At 39.3% G+C, this 21,100-nt stretch overlaps 1 protein-coding gene across 1 annotated transcript in view; it reads left to right on the forward strand.

Annotated features, from left to right (window-relative positions):
• MDN1 (midasin AAA ATPase 1) overlaps positions 1-21,100 on the forward strand; it is a 93,094-nt gene continuing 71,994 nt past the window's right edge. The window contains exons 1-13 of the mRNA XM_040058221.2: positions 1-117; positions 5,510-5,736; positions 7,263-7,487; positions 8,828-8,935; positions 9,015-9,207; positions 11,138-11,350; positions 12,554-12,685; positions 14,148-14,251; positions 16,166-16,280; positions 17,794-17,987; positions 18,988-19,069; positions 19,762-19,857; positions 20,816-20,928. Coding sequence (XP_039914155.1) covers positions 16-117; positions 5,510-5,736; positions 7,263-7,487; positions 8,828-8,935; positions 9,015-9,207; positions 11,138-11,350; positions 12,554-12,685; positions 14,148-14,251; positions 16,166-16,280; positions 17,794-17,987; positions 18,988-19,069; positions 19,762-19,857; positions 20,816-20,928 — 1,904 coding nt within the window. The 5' untranslated portion in view covers positions 1-15. The remainder of the gene's footprint in view (positions 118-5,509; positions 5,737-7,262; positions 7,488-8,827; positions 8,936-9,014; positions 9,208-11,137; positions 11,351-12,553; positions 12,686-14,147; positions 14,252-16,165; positions 16,281-17,793; positions 17,988-18,987; positions 19,070-19,761; positions 19,858-20,815; positions 20,929-21,100) is intronic.

A 21,100-nucleotide genomic window follows, 5' to 3' on the forward strand; every position in this document is an offset into this window, starting at 1 on the left:
AGCAGCAGCAGCAGGATGGCGGCGGACCTGCGGTTCCGCCTGGCCGAGTCGCTGCGGGTAGTGGCGCGCAGGAACGAGAAGAGCGGCGTGGAGCTGAGCAGATTCCTGGCGAAGCAGGTGAGGAGCGGGCGGTGCGGCGCTCGGTGGCAGCCCCCAGGCGTCCGTTCTCCCTCCATGAGGGAGGGTTTCGCACTGTGGAGCGAAGGGAGCGCACCCTTCTGCCTCCCACGTGCGGCCGTCTTGTCCCGGCAGCTTTGTGTGTGCCCGACCCGCCCCGCCGTCCCTGGCCCTCGGGCAGCCGGCGGCAGCGAATCCTGCTCTCTCTCTCTCTCTCTCTCCCTGGCGCTGTTTCTTGCCCTCCTCGCCCCTTTAGGGGATGCGCGGGTGCAGCCCATGGAGGTCCTCTTTTGTATCCTGGTATCCTTCCTGTTGCGCCTCGTCCCGCAGTTAAAATATTCGATCCATTCCATGTCCCTTCAGGTGACTCTGGAAGCGTGACAGCAAGAGGTGGTGGCGTTTTCTTACCAAGCACTGAGACAGTAACTAGTCTCTACCCTGATGCTATTTTGCGTATCTTGTTTAATTATCTTCAAACAGCATGTGGGATAAAAAGAGGCATGGGTTATTTTAGGCTTTGCTTTGAGGGTTTTGAGGTTTTTTTAATCACAGTCGCACAGCTTGTAGTGATGCTGGAAACACGGTCCTATAGTCACTTTCTTGCTTAGGCTGCCTTAGCTCCGAAAAACACACCTGCTTTCTAGGAAAGGAAGGCCTATCTCCTTTCTTTCTCTGAAATGCTCGAGGACATTTAGTAACAGGATATCAGCACATCAGATATTGTTTTATTAGTACTTTTCATGATAGAGCTTTTGAAGCCCCTAAGATGTGTACGCATTTCGGGGCTCAAAGTCTCTATTTCTCTTTGAGTGCCTAGGAAACGTCCCGGTTTGAAGATGAAAAATCTAAAGTACCATATTTTTTCGGAATATTGGCTTTCAGTCTGAGTTGCTGTCTCAGTTATGGTTGGGGAAGGCTTTCGTACTGCTACTCAAGGTTCTTCGTTGGTAGACAGATGGCTCTTTTTTTTGTTGCTGCAAATCACAGGATTAAAGTAAAATTGACGTGAATTTATGGTTCTGAGTGGAAGCTAATTGGTGGGAAGCAGTGATGAGGAGTTGCTCTTCAGGAGAGAGAAGCTGCTTTGAAATAGAAACTAGGGTGATGTGGATACAAGTTGTAGCAGACAGATGGAGCAGCGAACCAGAAGTGAGTCACCGAGATCCGAGAAGGGGCAAGACACTGTGCCCTTTCCTTTTTGGTGGCTGTTTGGAGATATGCTTCAGGTTTAAAAGCCTTCCTTGGTGGAAATTACTAAAGAGTGATTGCATAGACGGAGTCTGGAACAGCACATTATTTAATTTAACACATCCTTTTGAAAACTGAATTGCTGTTTCCAGGCTTGGAAGCTACAGCTCTAGCGTTATTTTAAGCTTGTCTTGCCAGTAAACAGACTCCATCTCTAAACGTCATACCTGGTTTCCTACAAGTTGCTTTGTATATAAACTAGGAAGCATGCATTCTGGAAATTTAGAGCTCTTATGTCTTTCTGGCAACTTGCTTCTTCAACAGCATTCCATGAAGGAATGAAACTTGTCCACAACTTCTAAACTAGGAGCAATCTTTTGAGGTTCACAGTATGAGACAGTTCATGTGGTCGTGGAAGATTTTGTTCATTGTGCTTGGGTATGTAATAGAATTAGAGCCTTTTCTGTAAAGTATTTTTATATACCATGAACTCTGCAAAGATACAGCAAATTTCTGTGCTCTTAATGAGGAAGCTGGGATGAAAAGCTCTCTGAACAAGTCTTTGTTCCCCACGTTTACATTTTTGAATAATTTAAGCAAACTGTAGAAGCAGTAGGTCTCCACAAACTGCTGGAATGTGCTTTTGGCTTTGAGTTACCAAAGGTCTGCCAGAAAGTCTCCCTGCATAGAATTCCAAGTGTGAATTTTGTGCAAATGCATGTGATCATGTAGTTTCAGTAGAGAAGTTAATCACTGTGAAAGTTGAAACACTCCTAAGAATAGAGCTTTAATGCAAAAACACCCTTATTTGTTTCTGTCTTTTCCATCTACCGCTGTGCTTGGAAAGATACATATCAAAGAACCTGACCCCTTTAGATATTTCTCCGATTAAATCTATGCAACTATCCTAAGTGGACCGGAGATCTTGAGTACACCATTCTTGATTTTCTTTTTTAATTTTAATTTATCTTGGCATCCTTTATTTTGCATTTCATTTTTCTATGTAGCAGTGAAAGCTGTTTTAATAATAATTCCAAGTTGTTTATTTAGAGTCCTTCAATCTTAGCATTTGATGTTGAGAAATGCCTTTATTCCTTTATGCTAATAAATGTAGGGAAAAAGAGGTGACCCAGTGGTCTCGAATTCACACAGTTGCCCATTGTCAGTCAGAAAAATGTCCTGATGCTCTGGCAACTAAGGCAGAGGTTTTTTCATACTAAAATGTGACTTCGACATTTTGTTTGAAAGATTGGTTAGTCTTTACATCATGTAGCATTAGAAACAGGGGAAGGTGTGTTGCACTTTGGCTTCCATCTTGGGCTGTATTGTTATCTCCTTCTGCTAGTTTTTGCAGAGCTGTGATTTTTGGCACATGGTATGTCACTGATAAAAAGTCAAGAAGAAACTTCTTGCTTGCATCCTCACTTATGAGGGAGAGATCTGTCCAACTCTGTCAAAGATGTGTTGGAGGAGGTTTAGGAAGTTCCATCTCATGCTCCCTGTGAGACTGCATATCACCCCTGCCTTTTTTTTTTTCCCTTGAACTGTGTGGGTTATGGGAGGAGTGCAGGGTCGTGTTTTGGTTTATCCTGCTGAACTGAACAGCTGCCAAAAAGAGTGGTGCTGCTCTGTTCTCTTCTAGCCTCTTCCCAAGGCCAAGCCACACATTTGTGTTGCTTCTTTTATCTTGAACCCAGTAAGAGTGCTGATTTGGAAAATCCATTCAACTTTCCCACCCAGTGTAAAAAAGATTAATTTGGATCATTTTGCTAAGTGGGTTGCTGCAGTGATACAGCTGTTGTGTGAGGGAACAGATGAGAACATGAGTTCTTGTGTTGAAGGGGAAGAAAGATTTCCCGTGTGGCTTTCATGCCCTTCAACTCTTTAGGAGTATCCCAGTATTAAATCTCTGTCAGGTGTAACCTGTCTGTCATGAGCAGAAGTGTGGATTTCAAGTGGTACCAGCTTGCTGGTTGCTGTGATCCTTTTCTGAATTTAGGGTTTGTGGATTAAGCTAGGTATTGTTAAAGATTTCTGTTCCTTGTGTGCACTGAGCAAACGTACTCTACAGGTTGGGAAGGAGATGTGCATCCCACTGCTGGAGCAGCAGCTGGGATTGTGTCTGACTGCGGGTCTCAATCCTAGCTGTGTGTCTGCCTCGTGTGTCTCAATAATAGTGGTGGTATATTTTTTCTGTGTTTGGAGGCGCAGTCTTCTGTGATGCTGTTTTAAAGCAGCTGTTTGGAACCACAGGTACAGCTTTACTATCCCAGACTGGAACACTTTCAGATCAGCTGTCTGTTGCTGTTGGTTAAGAAAGTTGGTATTTCATAAAGCTATGTTTAGTTTTAAAAAAAAAAAAAAAAAGCCCTCTGACCGTATTATGCTTTTCCATAAAATTTTTAATTTAGGCAGTGAAATCGGATAGACAGTCTCTTTGTAGAATGTGAATGTTGCCACTGTGATTTTTGAAGAGCTTTATATGTCCTAAGGGTATAGCACACAATGATTAAAAACTGCTTCCTCTCATGAAATTGGTAATGGCATGATTTTCTTGTACAGTAGACATGTAAATACGGAATTTTACTGAGTCAGTCACATTATTTGTTATTCTATTGTAAACTGGCTTTATTTGATATTCAAAGCTCTGGTTAATAAATTAAACACCCTGTTGTGCCTTGTTTGGGTAGCCAGATATGTAATTGATTTGAAAACTGGGGGTACTTTTTGTTTTTCCAATGGAGTTTATTTCTGATTCTTTTGAGCCATTCTGCCTTTAAACTGTTTATCAGTCATTTTTCCACTCAAAATCTGATTCCCTGTAATGAACAGCGCCTTGCTCCATTCTTAAAATTATTTTTGATGCTGCTGTGATAGATGAGAGGCAGATAAACTTATGTTCTGTAGAGGCAAATGCGAGCCTGTAAGAAACTGCTTGCAATTATTCTGATGGGTTTGATATCTGTAGTGTATATACCTCAGTTTCCCTGGGTCCTTAGTGCTGTAGGGGGATGAATGTCTTTTCAAATTCAGGAGACGGAGGAACTTGAACAGGTTTGCCTGTGTTCTAGAAGGGTGTGCACAGTGGTATAATCAAATGAAACCATCCCGTCTGTGAGACCAGGAGCAGGTCATACCCCAGTAACTAAAGCCTAGGAGAAGCAGGATTTGGCTTCATGTGGTGCTGAAACAAAGACTACCTGAATTACAGAGTGTTTCTGTCGTGAGCAGGATAAGGGTTCTCTCAGTAGGGGAGGGAAGCTCAGAGCATCTGAGTTAAGAGCAAAACCACTACAGTGCGAATTCAGAATCCCGATTTTCAAAACTACATATACTGCCCTTTGTGTTAAACATTATGAAAGTGGAGAGATGCTTGGGTAGTAATGTGAGCTCAAAGAGCAGAGAAAATTAAGGGTAAGACACAGGAGATGGGTTGTTCTTCAGTAACAAAGTTAGGAGGGCTAGGGGGGAGATGTGAGGTTCATTTGGGTTTTTTTCTTTCTTCTAACAGATGTGAATATGTTTTCCTTGTATTTTAAAGAATTAAATGACCATTTTTGTATAACAGTGTAAAAAGAAAAAGAATTTCAACTTCAAAACTGCAGATACAAGCTGCTTCTTGTTAAGAGCATTGCTCACTGTAGTTCTTGTCACAACTATGAAAATAAGGCTGTGATCATGACTGATTGAGTGCTTCTTTTTTGTAAGGAGATAGTGAACATGAAGCAACTTAAACTTAAGAACTCAGAATCTTAAATGTTTTGTGGCTCTTGTGAGACCAAGCTGTTCAGATCAATGGAAATTCTAGGAAGAAATATGTATTAGTTGTTTCAACATTTTCCCAATCTTTTCCTTTAAAAAACAATTGAAAATTGCTTTATCTTTCAGTTATAAAGTAATAATTTAGGATTTTGGGACTACTTTGTAATTCCTATTTAGCATATCATTCTACATCTTATTCATTCTGTATTGTAATTTTTTTTTTTTTTTTTTTTTTTTTTAATTTTTTTTTTTTTAATACCAAGAACTGTGTCAATTGAGTACTTGCTTTGGGATTTTGGACTCCCTTCTGGTTTCGCGCTATTTGTTCCTGTAAAATTCACTCTGACTCCAGTATGACTGAAGTTAAATGTCAGACTGCGTTCTGAAGTTGAATGTCAAAATCATTTTCCATTGAATGTGTTTTCCCTTCCCGTTCCTTTAGGTTTGGACTCCGCAGGATCGCCAGTGCATCCTCAATACTTTAGCGCAGTTATTGCTGGATAAAGAATGTACTCTGTTGATCGGCCGTCAGGTTCGGCCCATCCTGCTGGATTTGTTGGAAAGAAATGCAGAAGCTATTAAAGCTGGTGGCCAAATCAACCATGATCAGCATGAAAGGCTGTGTGTAGCAATGAGCAAGCTGGTTGCTGACCACCCTGATGTTTTGCCGTGAGTAATGACATCTCAGTGCTTGAGCTTTAGAAGTGTTACAGCTTGCCCCGGGAGGCAGGGTAACTCAAGTTCTTGTTAGTGGGTCCCGTGGGATGGATTAGAGAGAAGGACACTGATTGCTGTTTATATATATATATGTATATGTGTGTGTATGTGTGTGATGTGTATGTGTGTGTGTTTATTTTAGAGCAATGTGCTTGCAGTGGAAATAAGTTCTTTGGTTATCTTTAGAAATATAGTAATATATAAGCATAAAAAATAGCACTTAAGGAAATGTATAAGGGAAAAGAGAAAAGAGGGTAAGGATAGGAAGCTCTCATTATCCACGGATCCAGTGGCGAGACTTGGTTGTTGCAGTTTCAGCGTCCATCAGTCCAAGTGGTAGTCAAAGTGTTGATCCATCAGGAGGTGGGGGAAGCCTGGGGAACACAGAATTTGTTGGGTTAATAAGCACTCAGGTTCAGGTGGAAGTGCCCAGGTAACCTCCCCTGGTGGGGGGAATTCTGTGGATCGTGACCGATTCTCTGGTGGAAGTTCCTAAAAGTGGATCTGGGGGCACTTCGGGGATCTTTGATTCATAACTAAGACTCTCCTAAGACAGCTGCCTCTAACATGGATGGAGCCAGTTCAGGTCCACCAGAAGGGATGAAAATCTTCAGTGTGAATGTCCTGGTACTTCCCTCGAGGGAGGTTTTCACACCTGAGCCACTTGTGTAAGGGAGGATATTGTCATGATAAAAAGCATTATCCCACCTTGCAGGATTTGCTTCCTACTGGTCTCTTCCAGATGTGGCCCAAACCTCAGTTTGTAGCCCCTGGGGATGGGTGGTTTGTGCTCACCCCCTCTGTCCCTGGGCTGTGGCCCTGCACATCCTCAGCAAAGCGCTGCTGCTTTTGCAAATGGCCAATTGCTTGAGTCATTAACCATTAATGTCGCAGTTAACACTTCATCCAGCCAATATGTGATTGTTAGTGTTCCTTGGTGAAGAGCCATGGTGGCAGGATTTGAATTGTCTCCCACAATAACAAATGCGTTTCGAACATAAATAATTTTCAGGTAAACACAATTCTCAAACACAGTTTGTTTAATTAAATAGTGTTGTAAGATGTAATTTGACTTTCGTCTCTGATTTACAGAAAAGCAAAACAGCTACCCTGAAAACAGTTCACAACCAAAATCTCTGAGTTTAATGTTAGACCTCTAGGCAGTAGAATATAAAGTTACATAAGTAGGAATCAGTATTACTTTTTCAGTTAACAAGAGCAATCGAAGAATTTTCATCAAAAGCGGTAGTATTTCCCCTTGATAATTGAATAAATAATGATTTCTAATAAGGTAGAGTTGTCAGCTGATTACTGAAATTGTTGTCTTTCCCTGTGTGGACAAAGTTAATTATAGCCTTTACTTCTTCATACCATCAATTACTGTGTTAGAATCTGTGCTCTGACATTTTTTTTAGTGTCTGTTTTTCTTTCTTCTGACTTACATGTGCGTGTTCCATCTCCTTCTCTCTCTTCTAAAGGTTTGCTTTAAGGTACTTTAAAACTACATCACCAGTTTTCCAGAGGCTTTTCCTGGAGAGCTCAGATGCAAACACAGTCCGATATGGGCGCAGGCGAATGAAGCTACGGGACCTCATGGAGGCTGCCTACAGGTTTTTACAAAAGGAGCCATCAGTTTTCCGGGAACTATGGGACTGGAGTGTGTGTATTCCACTCCTGAGGAGTCATGACACTTTAGTCCGTTGGTAAGTTAAAACCTCCAAATCTTCTTCACTGAGTAGATGTATATGTATCTTGAACTGTAATTAACAATGTTCACGTGCAATAGAAGGCATCTTCAAATAATGCCAGGAATCTATACCAATGGTAATTGTACTTGTACTTCTTAAAGTACCTTTCTGACCTTTTGAAAGCTACAGTTACATATCACAAAGTGAATTTTAGGCGAGCTCTTAGTAGCGCTTAAAACTATGGTCTAGAGAGTCTTTCCAAATAATTTTAGTTTGCCTGAGTTGGTTCTTTTTTCGATTGTTTGTGTGTAGATTTCTCAGCGGCTGTCAAACTTGGCTTATTTAAGCTGTGCTTTGTATTGGCTTTGTTGCAGGTTTCATGTGGGATTTTGGTCAAATCTTTCATGTTAGGTGTCTGCCCACAGGGCTTCACCTTAATCACATGCTTTACCCTATTTATGTCAGTGGTAGTATTGATAGTGCCTTTTATTTTAAGAAAAGATGTATAATAGTCTTCACTTTTTAAAACATAAATTCAGATTTGTGTTAGTAACACATAATTTAAGTAAGGTGTGTAATTTAGGAAGGGCAGAGCCAAGAGTGTTGTCAAATCTATCAGTCATTTATGAAGCTCTTCAAAATTACATCCTTAATGTCCGAAGAGGAGAACTTGTAATTTGTTGGCTAGAATTGGTTTACCTGGTGTTCAGCCAATAGTCTTAGTAAGTGAATGAGCTGACTTTTAAACATTTGTCCTGAAACAGTCTTCTGCCTACTCTTCCCTCCCCCCCATCACTCTCATTGAAAACTTTGTGGAAGCTAAAAACAGCATTATAATGAATGAAAACTGGTCTGTGATTTATATTAAGCATTCGTTTGTTGCAGGACAGCTTTATGTAGTCACGACTTGGGAGTTGTTGGCTTTTTTAGGCGCTCAGAATTGATTTCATTGCGTTGTTTACTTTAGAAATAGCGTGAAATGCAATTTTGGAAGGGAAATGGTAGGAGAAAAAAATTGGGCATAGATGACTTCATTTTCCTTGTCTCATATGTTAAACCTTCGTTTACTTAGGAAAGTGCATTCCATTATTATATTTCTGCTGATAATTCAGTTCTTCAGGCAAATGTTAGCTAATTGGTGTATAAATTAAAACTGCCATGATAGAATTGCTTTCCTCAGTTCTGAGATATTTGTCTAATCTGAAAGAATGTTAAGCATAGTGCTAAAGTAATTTCATTGAATAAAGTTTTCTGCACGTTTTTCCAAAGTTGATGTTCTGGTTTGCAATTGACAGTTGTAGAACTACATTTCTTAAAACTCTTTTGACATATTTTGTTCTAAATATATTTTTTAGGTATACTTCAAACTGTCTCGCGCTGGTTACGTGCATGAATGATGAGCACAAATTATCTTTCCTGAAGAAGATATTCAATCCTGAGGAGCTGGTTCATTTCAGACTGAAGTAAGGACTTTTAAAATCTTGAGCACTATTTGTTTTTCTTGATGGCTTTCAGCTGAGTTAATAAACATGCATTTCACAGGTTGCTAGAAGAATCTCAGCTGCAGAACGTGGAAAAAGCCTTAGTTTTGGCTAATCCAGACTCCTCATTTTGGCAAAAGGAGAAAGAACTGCACTACACACAAGGACATGTTGTGTCAGGCGACCTCTCTGCACATGTAGTAGCTGTCTGTGGCATTGTGCTGCCTAGACTACAGCGTGTTTCTGAGGAGCAGGTATGTAATCCACAGTTAAATCAGTACATTTCTGTTTTAGGAATTTCTAAGTACAGTGAACTGACTTTATTTCCTGATTAGATGATATTGAGATGCTGTGGGTAATGTGTGTATCTTTATCTTCCTCAGTGTGTGCTGTAAAGTAGTGCTGTGTGATCACAGGCACCAGAAAGAAGCTCTGCAGTGGAGTGAAGCACTGAAGGAGCAGTAGTGCTGTTCATTTTACCTTCATGTAGCAGTTTGTACAAACATACTACAAAAGAATATTCAGCCTTACATAGTAACTCCAGTCTCAGTTAGGGTGACAGTCCATAGCTGACTAAAAGCAGGATCTGGGACAGTTGCTTTTACCTGCCTGACATAGGGGGTTTTGTGCATCTTATATGCAGCCTTTCTCCAAACCTATGCTCATTTCTTCTCTGAAAAGAGAACAAGGCTGCAGTTTAAACTCTTCCAGAAGGCAGAGAAAGGGGAAAGGAAGTGAGCAAGAATTTACTGTCACTGCTTGAGAAAGTGTAATGCAGGCTATAGTGCCTTACTGTGTTGGGAAGCTCATCGAAGGCATAAACGTTTTTAAACAAACAGTATTTAACCTTTTTTTCTTCTAAATTGCTATTTAACTTAAGTTATTCAGACCCCTCTTTGTAGCTACTGCCAGTATTCCTGACTGTTTTTTTCCTTTAGACACAAGTTTTAGCTCTTAGCTGAGTTTTTGGGTTTAATTTTGTGACAGTGATCTACAACAGGACAAAGGAAGTGAATGAGGACTACCAGTGTCCCGAATTGTTTGAGTAGCTGAAGCAAGGAAAGAGGATTTTGCTTCCAAATTCCTATTCCCCCCCCACATTGTTTTTCTCCCTGCTTCTGTTTTTGAATTCACTGTTTTCTAGCCTTTTGGGATCTTTTGTAGGATTGAGAGTGGTTTGGAATTCACTGCTGCAGGGGAAACTGTAGAGCTGTTTAAGAAGAATTCTTACTCTCATGGCTGCATCACTGCTGCTGCAGCTGTGCTGGAGCCAGGCCATGCTATAAACTGGATTCCTGGGGGAGGAGAGAACTTCCCTGAAAGGAATGCTTTTATGTTTTTAATAGCCACAGGTATTCCGCTGATCGGGTCTGCAGTGTAGTTCCAGTTACAGTAGGGAGGTTCTAGTGACAGCTTAGGAGGTCTGATGAAGACCCAGGAGCAAACTGTGAGGGGAAGCAGGTTCTCTTGTTTCCAGAGAAATACATCAAGCTGTATCTGAAAAAAAGGTCAGACTTAAGTACAAGACACTTGTTTCAATGCTCTGATTTCTTTCCTCTGAGCCTTTTGGCACAAAGCACTAATTTTGGTACCATATATAGGTAGGTGACTATAAGAGAATATTTGGAGACTGTCTGTCGCATTGATTAATTACTCAATAAACTGAATTAATTTAATTTTGAACAAAATGAAAATGTTATTGAATATAGCTTTTTTATTTATTCGCTGAGTTTAATGATCTTACACTTTGGCCTCTACAGAAGGGAGTAAATACTCACATTCATTCATTTAATAGTCTTATATGCATCATTTGAATGCAGCTACTCCTTGTTTTGTCCTGTGATTTGGATCCATTCTGATGACTTAATTTCATTCATATTGCAAATTTTTGACTGACATGAGTTATGACTGAGTAGTTACTATGCCTGTACTGACAACTTAGTGTGAATTCTCCTTGGGATCGAGTTGAATGTATACTTTTCATTAAGTGTTTCACCTATAATAGGTTTTGGATGAAATCTATTTTAATAGCTGTCCCTAAATAGACTCCTTTATTTTGTTTGATATGCAGATCTGCAGCCCAAAAATTTTTCTTGTTTTTAGACTCACTTTCCTAATTGTTCTGTTGTAAAACTGTAAGAAAAGTGATTTCAGTGTAGTAACCCAAATTTTATGTTTGAACAGGAGAATAACGCCAGCAGTTTTGTTTTGGTTGAGTCTGCCTTCACAAATCTTCAAAACCTTGCTATTGCTGTAGCATCTCAGACTCCTGTTTTATTAGAAGGACAGATAGGATGTGGCAAAACTTGTTTAATTGAATATTTAGCGGCTGTTACAGGAAGAGCAAAACCTCCTCATATTTTGAAAGTTCAGCTTGGAGATCAAACCGATAGTAAGGTAACTGATGAATTTGTTTTATGTTTGTATCATGAGACATAACTTAAAGCATGGACTTAATCTTCTAAAGATATAATGTTTTCACTCAAGGACCTTACAGTGCCCAACTCTTTAGCACCTGTCTTAATATTTATGAGAATTAATAAATAAACAAGAAAAATAACTTATTTTCCAGTAGGTTTTAAATTCTTTGCATAATTGTGCTGAAACTGTATTATTCAAATTATGTTTTATCAGGGTCTTTCTGTGTGGAAGAGCTCTATTGATTTTTTTTTAATTTAAAAAAATTCATTTGTGTTGGGAAAAGCAAGATTCTGGTGCTAAAGGTTGCATGAACACTTTTATTTCAGTTTAAGTGAGCTAATATCAGTTTAATCTGATGCCTTTTTTTGTGATAAAGGTGAGATAAAGTAAGATCCTGGGATGCTGAGGTGACTTGCGGTTGCATAATAATGAATAAGCTCTATCAATAAATATTTTCATGTACTTCGTGTTTTGCATATAGAATTTTGGAACTTGAGTTATGTTGTTTGGCACAATTTATTTTTAGTTTTTCAAGGTGGTATCTACCAGAAGTTGCAGTTTTTATTAGCATGCGTAAGCACCTTCTTTGATGCATGGAACACCATGCACCATCTCACAACTGTATCTTCTCATACACAAGACTAAGGCCATCATATTTAAGAAAAAATTGTGAAGTTCAAGGTATAAAATATGTAGCAGTAAAAACACAAACTCAATTTTTAAAGCAATGTTTAAATATTGAAGTTACAATTTAAGTGAAAAAGTTACATTTTGGGCAAAGCTTTGACTGGATTTTACCTTTGAATAACTTGCTTTAAGGTTCTGTTTAGTCACAGAGTTTTCAAAAACGTAAACTAAAGTTTGGTGTGACCCGAGACAGTTTTCTGTCCGAGACATTTATTTTCGATTGCTTGTAAATTAGGATGGCACAGCTCATAAATTCACTTCCAGTCACCTGGTTGGTTTTAATTATCAGGTTTCAGTTAAATTGCTGCTGGAGGTGGGAAGCTTTTCTTCTTAATTAAAACAAATGCAATGCTGGGCACAGGTTGCCAGACAGATTGTTTAGTAGGATGGAGGCTAAGTGTAACTTCTGTCCCGACTTTGGTCGTACTTGCCATCCTTTCCTCTGGGGAGGTGATGCCCAGGTCTCTGATGTGCTGACTGTTCCTGTCACAGACGCTGCTGGGGATGTATCGGTGCACGGATGTGCCAGGGGAGTTTGTGTGGCAGCCTGGCACCTTGACACAAGCTGTTACCAAGGGTCACTGGATACTTCTGGAGGATATCGATTATGCTCCTCTGGATGTGGTATGTGGCTTTATGTTTGCTTTAAGGTGCTGGTCTTAATGCCCGTGGTGGCACTTTGGGGAGTCTAATCACCAGGGTTCTGTGGCAGCATGCTGAAAATACTGCTCCTTTAGAAGGGGTTAGAAAGAGTTCACCTTTGTTCACATATTTGCCCACCTTATTAGTTTTTGTCTTTGTTCCAGAGTAGTCGTGACACTGACACCAGATTTCACTCTGAAAACTGGAATTGACACTGATAATGTGTCTGTTTAATAATGTTTTGGTGAATCAAACCAAATGTGGCCCTAAGCACCACATAATATTGTCAATATATGACGCTGGTGCTGTTAATAAGATTTTTGTGTGTGTGTGTTTTGTTGTGTGGGGCTTTTTTTCCCTTCCACATATTTTTTCTTATACATTGCTTACATATTAAAAATGTGCTGTTGCACTAAGCATTATAAGTTTTAACAGACTTCCTCTTTTTTGGCTCCAGAACAACTAGTTAGGCAGTTATCCTTGCCTCTTCAAATAATGGCTACCGAAAACAAGTCATTTGCGAGATTGGTGTAATAGAGATGCTTTGCTGCATAGGCCTGCTGGACATACTGCTGGTTGTTTCCTTTCAGATCTGTTCCATAAAGCATCCTTTGTGTGACTGAATAACCTGTCTTGTTTATTAGGTTCTAGGCTTTTGATATAGAAGTAGAAAATATATAAGAAAGCGAATGAATACTGCTTGTATGTACAGACAGTTCACTGCTAGGGGGTTGTGCACTTACTTGCTTCTGTGGACTCAGCTCATTGCACTCATGGTAAGCATACCCTGAGCAGTATCCTGCATTCATCAAATCCCTTTCTTCAGGTCCTCCCTGCAGGCATCCTGTCTGCTTTCTCCGTATCAGAGGATCTCTGTGTGCCTCCTCTGTGCTGAGGGGTTGGTGTGGTCATCCTCCCTTCTTTCTTTCCACCACCATTACTGTCCTTCCCCAGGGAAAGGGAAGGTGTCTATTTAAAGACACCAAACTCTCCTGGGGGTAGCAGTGTATGCAGTGAAAAAGGTTGGTGTTTGAGAATGACATCTTTGAGGCACAGGTCATCTTTGTTCAGGCAGATAAACAAAATAAAGCTGCTGATCTGAATGTGTCCAATAAGTAATTTGATAATTTAAAAATAAATAGTTTTGATTTGGATTTGCAGTGTAAAGGCTGTCATTTCCATTCTCTACTCACTAAATTTGAATACAGGAGAAAAAAAGGTAAGTTACACTTTTGACTTCCGCTGCTAATCAAAATTGCTGGGAACTCTGCAATTCCTGTTAGCATCACTCAGAAGTGTATCCCTGGGAATAGTTGTTGGCAACGTAATGGTGCTCAGTGGCATTGCTCCAGTATCTCAAGTGTGAAATAAGTGTGGATGGTTGTGCTGTATGTTAGTGTCTCAAAAACCCCCCAAGTTTTATAATTTTTCTTTTTCTCTCCAGATCTCTGTGCTGATTCCTCTGTTGGAGAAAAGGCAGTTACTTATTCCGGGTCGTGGTGACTGTTTAAAAGTAGCACCAGGATTCCAATTTTTTGCAACCAGGAGGTAGGTTTGTAAACTTAAATGAGATTGAAAACATGGACATCCTTCTTTCAAGCCCAAGGAACTTGTTAGTACAAGGTACTTATGTAGGAGTATTTTAGCAATTTCCAATTAACAGGCAACATAAGATGCAGAAACTGATTTTTTTTTTTTTTTTTTTCCACTTGAAAGTAGCCTTGGGATGAATCCCAATTTTTGTACAGAAAAATTGCTTCAACAAGACTGAAGAATGAACCTTGCTGGGAGGAACCCGACAAAACCAACCCATCACTAAGACAAAATATCACTCTTAGGAATTACTGTGTGAAAAAGGTTTATTATTGATAGTTACGAAAGTCTTGAGTCAATATAGGTGTTTCTAATGTTTTCTAACTAGGAAAAGATAGAATATTCTGCCTGATTGTTTCACTGTAGTAGTTCCTCGGATGTCAAAATGTGCCTCAAATGTCAAAATTACTTTTTTGTGTAGGAAGACATAATATTGTCTCAAAGTTAAAGGTTAGGAGGTATATGTGGGGAATGGCACATGGTTTTCAAATGTTTTGTAGTTTATTTCAAAGCCTTTAACAAATTTTCCTGCTTTTCTCTTACCTCTATAAATTTGTTCTTCTGATCTGTTTTTTCTGGAATCGAGTCTTGTATTCAACTCCTTTGGTTGCCTCATTTCCTAAGAATTTTTATTTCTGTATGCGTGGTTGTCATGGTTTAACCTCAGTCAGCAACTAAACACCACTCAGGTGCTTGGCTCACTGCCCTGCAGCAGGATGAGGGAGAGAGAGTTGGAAGAGAAAAAGTAGGAAAAATCATGGGTTGAACTAGAGTTTAGGTAAAGAAAAATGCTTTCCACACAGGGACAAACCCTATCACACTTCCTTTCTTCTTCCCACAGGTTTATATGCTAGGCATGACCCCATCTGATACTGAATATCCTTGTGGTCAGTTGGCCTCAGCTCTCCTGGCTGTCCCCCTTCCCAACTCCCTGTGTACTCTTTCCCTCATCTGCTGGGGTGGTGCTGGTGCTTTTCTGAGAAGCAGGAGAGACCTTGGCTCTCTGGAAGCCCTGCCTGGGGGTAACTAAGACATCCCTGTATTATCAGCACTTTTTTGCATTTGTGTTTTGATCACAAATACAGAACACCACACCAGCTACTATGAGGAAATGTAACTCTATCCCAGCCCAAACCGGCACATCAGAGAACAGTTTGTATAGCAGCAAATTGTAATTTTCATTAGGCTTGTTAGAGTAGATTCTATAAATCTGTTGCAGTTTACAGCCGGGAAAAAGTATTTAACAATTGAAACCAAACACAATACAACAAAGAAGAAAACATTTAACAAAAGCCCACCAAAAAACAAAAGCCAAACCACAACCCCAAATCTAATGCTTTGCATGTGCGAAGCTACTTCTACAGTGGGTAAAAACACATGGCTGAATAGTTATTTCTGTAGTAAAAGGGCAAAGGGAATGAAATGTGTGATGGAAAGAGCTGAGTCTGGAGAACGAGGGGGAATAATTGTGAAAAACTGTGGAGGGGAAGGGGCTGAAGATGCTTTTCCTGCATCTCTGCAATAATATCACAGATCCTTTAAGGTATTTCACAGGCCACTTCCATCAGGATTCTCCCTTTACAAAGGATTTTATATGTTGGTTCTGATAGACAACTGACAGTAAGTTTTTCTGAAAGTATCTCTCTGGAGATTTTCCCATATAGGAAAAAAACCCCACCATGATAACAAGTAATTTGGAAAGCATGGATAGGCAAGGTCAGGTATATGACAGTACAGTGACAGTGTCATTTATGCCTGTTGAATTATGCTGTCCCAGCTCTATGGAACATGTTCTTTGATACACTGAAAATGTTGAATTCTTCAGCTACACTCCACATGCTGTGTTTCTTCATTGCTGTTTTGATTTAGGATATTCAGCTGTGGTGGAGGTTGGTACAGGCAGCAAAGCAGCCATGCTGCTCTTCTGGACAAATACTGGACCAAAATACATCTGGATAACATGAGCAAAGGAGAGCTCAAGGAGGTATGGGGGTGTGTTGCTCCATTGTGACACATGAATAATGGTTTCAGCTTAGGGTAATAAATGTTTTTCAGTAGTTAATTGAATCCTTATTGTATCTTCAAGTTCTACCCTAGACCCTTACAATTTCAGCTTTGTGCTGCCAGTTTTGAAGTAAACAGGCAGTTTGTCAGGAAAATTCGAAGTGAATTGAACAAAGATTCCTGGAACTTGCCTTGACCAACACAATTGTGCTTTGTGTGGGTCTAAGAATCAAGTTGCTTTGCTGCTTTATTAGCCCACGGAGACTTGAAAGCAGAGAGAAATAGCGAAAAAGAAAGTTGAGCTTACTCTTATTCTGAGTTCTAAGCTTTGAGTTGAAAAGTAGTTGGTCAGTTATCAATTAAAAATAACTGCTTCTATTAACATCTTTCTTTTGTTAGCATCTCTGGGAGATGTTTGCTTTGTGTGGTTCTTTTGAAGATTAAAGCAGCCCAGGGTTCATATGAAAATAGGATTCTCTGGAGATTCTCCTTGTGATAAAGAGCTCAGAGCAGGATCTGGTTCTAAAAGACTCTCGGCTGAGGGAGAAGGTAGTGAGTAGTATTTAGCAGAAGAGTTGAGAAAGTTCTGAATTTTCTAGAATGGAGAAGATAGTTTTTTCAGTGGAATTGATTCACTCCTTTGGAGACTCAACCAGCACAATTATAGGCGCCCTTAAATATCTGTGTGTTTTTTTTCTTGTCATTTGTCAGCTAATTGTTAGGAATGGGGCAAGAACAACTATCAAAACCTTAGGAAAAAACAAAACTTGGGTGTTAGCTGTCTTGCTTACCACTAGGTGCTTTTTATTCTTTTTCTGCAACTTTGTAGCTTAAGTTACAGAAATGCATAAAGGATGCACTAAGATTCCTCAGTAGTAGTATAAGAGACAGTGTTAGAGAACACCCACCTGCTTGCCTTGAAAACAGTCTCATGTTCTTCTTGTTAGTCTTAAAAGTCAGCCCGGCAGGGTAGGACCAGTTTTCCTGGCCCGTATTTGTGAAAAGTAATTTTGGGAAGCAGTATTTTGGTTGGCAAGCTTTAGTGGAGAGAACTGAGCTGAAAGGAAATTACAAACGAAAAATTATCCCCTTAACATGCCTTTGTCAGCACAGTGAATAGACAATTTGAATGGTCGAATGAATTCAGTCATAAAAAGAAGGGCGGGAGGTAAGGACTTGTGTGATCAGTTGTGAAGTTGTATGGTTGTGGTTTGGGTTCCGATAGGATTGAATGTACTTTTTGTTCTTCCTGTTGGTATTTGTTCAAATGTATTAAATGAATTGGAAAAGCTCATTTTTGGAATCAAAACCAGTATCTGTTTTCTTCAGATAAGAGATTGCAAGAGAGCAGTTTCATGTGAATTACTAGCTAAAATAACTATTGAAGCATCTCCCAGTAAATACTGGGGTGCTCTTGGTTTCTTTCCAATGTGGATGGGTTTTTTGTTTCGTTATTTTGCTTAATTTTTTTCTTTTTTTGTTTCTGGTTTCAGGTCCTCCAGCGGAGATACCCCAACCTTGCTCTTGTGACAGATCATTTGCTAGACATTTTCACTGACCTTGCAGGAGACAAGTACCAGGCACCAGAGCACAGTGCTGCTGGCTCCAGTCAGGTGCCAGAAACAGCATCAGAATCGAGATCAGAACATAAGAAACCAAATCTGGAAGGACGAGAACTGTCTCTGAGGTTGTCTTTTCTGACATGTTTATTGGAAATCAGCTAGCTACAGAGATAGAAGGGTTTATTTTCGTTATTTTCCCAATTTTTTTTAAAAACAATGGTGAAAGCTTGAATAATTAGACGTGAATTTTGTAAAAGTTGGAAAATAGTATTTTTGTTTTAAAATAATGATTAATATGTAATTTAAAGAAGCTCATTCTGGGTTATTTCAACGTCGTATTTGCTCTACTTACTTTTTGGGATGTGTGGGGGAATGGGTGGGTTTTGTCATATGCAGTGCTTAGTTGGCATCAGGCCATATGAATTTATTCTTAATTATTGTTAACACAAGATATCAGTACTAGTTAAGAACTGGAAGGAGCTGTGTAATTTCCTCTCAATAGCTAGAAGATAACATTTTCAGTAACTGAGTACATTATATTATTTCATGCTGAACACTCAGCATTATAACTTAAGGTGACTGTATCTGTAATGTACTGTTCATTTCAGAAAATCTGTGATGGAATGTAGTTCAATGCTGAATTATTTCTTCCTCTCCTACTGGATGTCAGTTCTACTCACCTGGAATTTCTGTAACCAGTATTGCTTTGTGAATTAGTTAAATGTTAGGTCTGGGTAGTACCTGTATTTTTGTGGAGCATAAGAATGTCAGGTTTTTTGAGAACAAAGTTTGCTTTTCTTGCCCTTTGGAAGATCTTGTTGTTGGTAAGGGATCTGTATCTTGAAAAAGTGGGGTTTTATACCTTTCTGGATTCTTTAATACCTTAGAGTTTTACAGCTGCCTTATAATTTAATGAAGTATGTATTATCTGTTTATAAGCAATGTTGATCTTTGTGCTCAGCTACTCCTCAGAATTATCATTCTCTTTGTGTCTTCCCATGTACAACTTGCACAACTGTATGTGCCAAGTGCCAGAAGATAATGTTGTGACCTAAGTTGAACATGAAAGAAGATGCTGTGCATTTTGGCATGTTTGTACCAAATCTTTTTTGTTTTTCTTTTTAGAGACCTACTGAATTGGTGCAGCAGGATTGCTTACAACTTTGACAGTAATTCTTCAACCACAGCAGTGAATATTTTTCAGGAGGTGCTGTAAGACTTGATCCAGAAATTGATCCAATTGATCCCACATTCTGTCGTTATTTCACAAAATGCTCTCTTTGGGAATGTGAGATGGGGATTTGTTTGGTTTTGTTTGAAGCAGTTGGACTTCAGTTGAAATGTTTGTGATCTCTCTGATCAGAAGCTTTTATTGCTGCAAGGAAAGTTCTTTGCAGTAAGGTGCAAAAAGAATTTACTGCTGTTGTCCAAACAGCCAGGTGCAAAATAATAACTGGTACAAGCTGGGATTGCATATGGCTGAGACCTTTCTTTTTCTTGTAATATGGGGCTGCTTTTCTACTTAGCTGCTGTTTGCAGTGTAGGTTGGGAACTTTTGGGGTGTGCGTCTGTCAGAGGCAGTTTTGAGATATGCAATCTTAGAATGTTACTTCCTTGTCAATTTTGGTCCATCTGTCTAAAAATAGCTTTTGTGACTGGGCATTGCAAACTTTTCCTATTTGGTATAAACCCACCACATCACAGAGTTTAGAAGTTTTTATTGCATCTTTCTGAACTCTGTTATTTCACTCAGTCAGAGGATGGTGAAATAGTTTTATTTACAATGGTTGGATTGGATTTGGGTTCATTTAGAATAAGATAAAATTTTATTTTTATTTTATTATGTCAGATAAAATCATACAAAACTAGTTTTCAAGAAGTTGTTTTTCCCCTTGACAGGCATTGGACTGTTTCACAGCCATGTTGTCCAACCAAGGGAGCAGACAGAAAATGGCAAAAGTTATTGGAAGTTACCTAAACATTTCGAAAAAAAAGGTATGTTGAGCTACAGTTAACTTGGTCTTTATTGGTAATATTCTATAGCTTGTCGTAAGACATTTCTGTGATTAATTGAAATATGTTATGCAATTTTTTTATTCAAAATTATGCCCACCTCTCTGTCCCGAACTGTTTTTCTGCTTTCTGTTTCATCCCAGGATTTGTTTTTCTCCTATATTGTATTCAGCTGCAGGTTTTTTTTTCTCTGAAAGTTCCAGGGAACCTGTTTTTAGATCAAATGGCCACATGATGCAAAAGAAGGATTTCACAGCTGGAACAGCACAGCTGCCTAAGCATATGATGCCACTAGATGCACAGGGTAGCAAAGAATGTGTTTTTCCTTAGGTGGTTTACAGTGAATGATAATCACTTAAATGGGCAGATCAGAGAGAAACATGATCTTTACTGCTACTTGTTCTGTATTCACTGATTACAAAATCAGCTGCCTCTTTGGAGCTCTACAAATGACAGAGTTAAACTAAATAATTTCTTTGTCAACTATTTCTGACTGTAGAAGTCTGCAAAGCGAATTCCCTCTACTGTTACTTCATGTTGACTGATGGATCCCTGAAACTTCTGTGGGTTTTTCATTATTTCCTGCAAGTGGCAAAATATCCTTGTTTACACAACGGGGTTTTTCTAAGGGAGATTATGTTTTTATTGTTGAAGTAACTGTTCAGGTTTGTGTAGTTGAACTACCATGGAGGTAGGTGAAGTAGAAATACAGTGGCAAAGACTATTACCAGGTTATTAAGTTGAAAGTTGTTTGTACAGATAAAAACGCTTCTGAGGTCCTTCACTGTTTTAGGTGATCATGATGTAAAACCTGAAAAATACAGAATTTTATCATTAAAAATGAACTTGCTGCAAAGTAATATTGGTAGCATGGTGTGGGTGTTCTTTCTGTGATGTAAACAACATTAGTATTGGAAATGCTAATGCTTTTTTTCCACAGGTGGAGTTCTTCTGTGAGCTCTATAAACCAGAAATTTCAATACGGGAACAAGAAGTCTCTGTTGGAAGAGTGAATCTTGTGAAGAAGCAGAACCATGCTCTCACTCTACAACGGTAGAATATCCTGGAGTTTCCATGTGAATTGAAATATTTTGTGGTGGAATAGGATAGACTGCAGGTCACAGGGTTAAGGAAAATGTGAATTGGGTACTCTCACTCTTATGAAAGGAATGTGAGAGCTCTTTCCCTTGCAATCTAAATTTTACTTTGTGTATTTTTAAGAGTA

This window comes from Hirundo rustica, chromosome 3 (genome assembly GCF_015227805.2).
Source record: "Hirundo rustica isolate bHirRus1 chromosome 3, bHirRus1.pri.v3, whole genome shotgun sequence".
Taxonomy (NCBI): domain Eukaryota; kingdom Metazoa; phylum Chordata; class Aves; order Passeriformes; family Hirundinidae; genus Hirundo; species Hirundo rustica.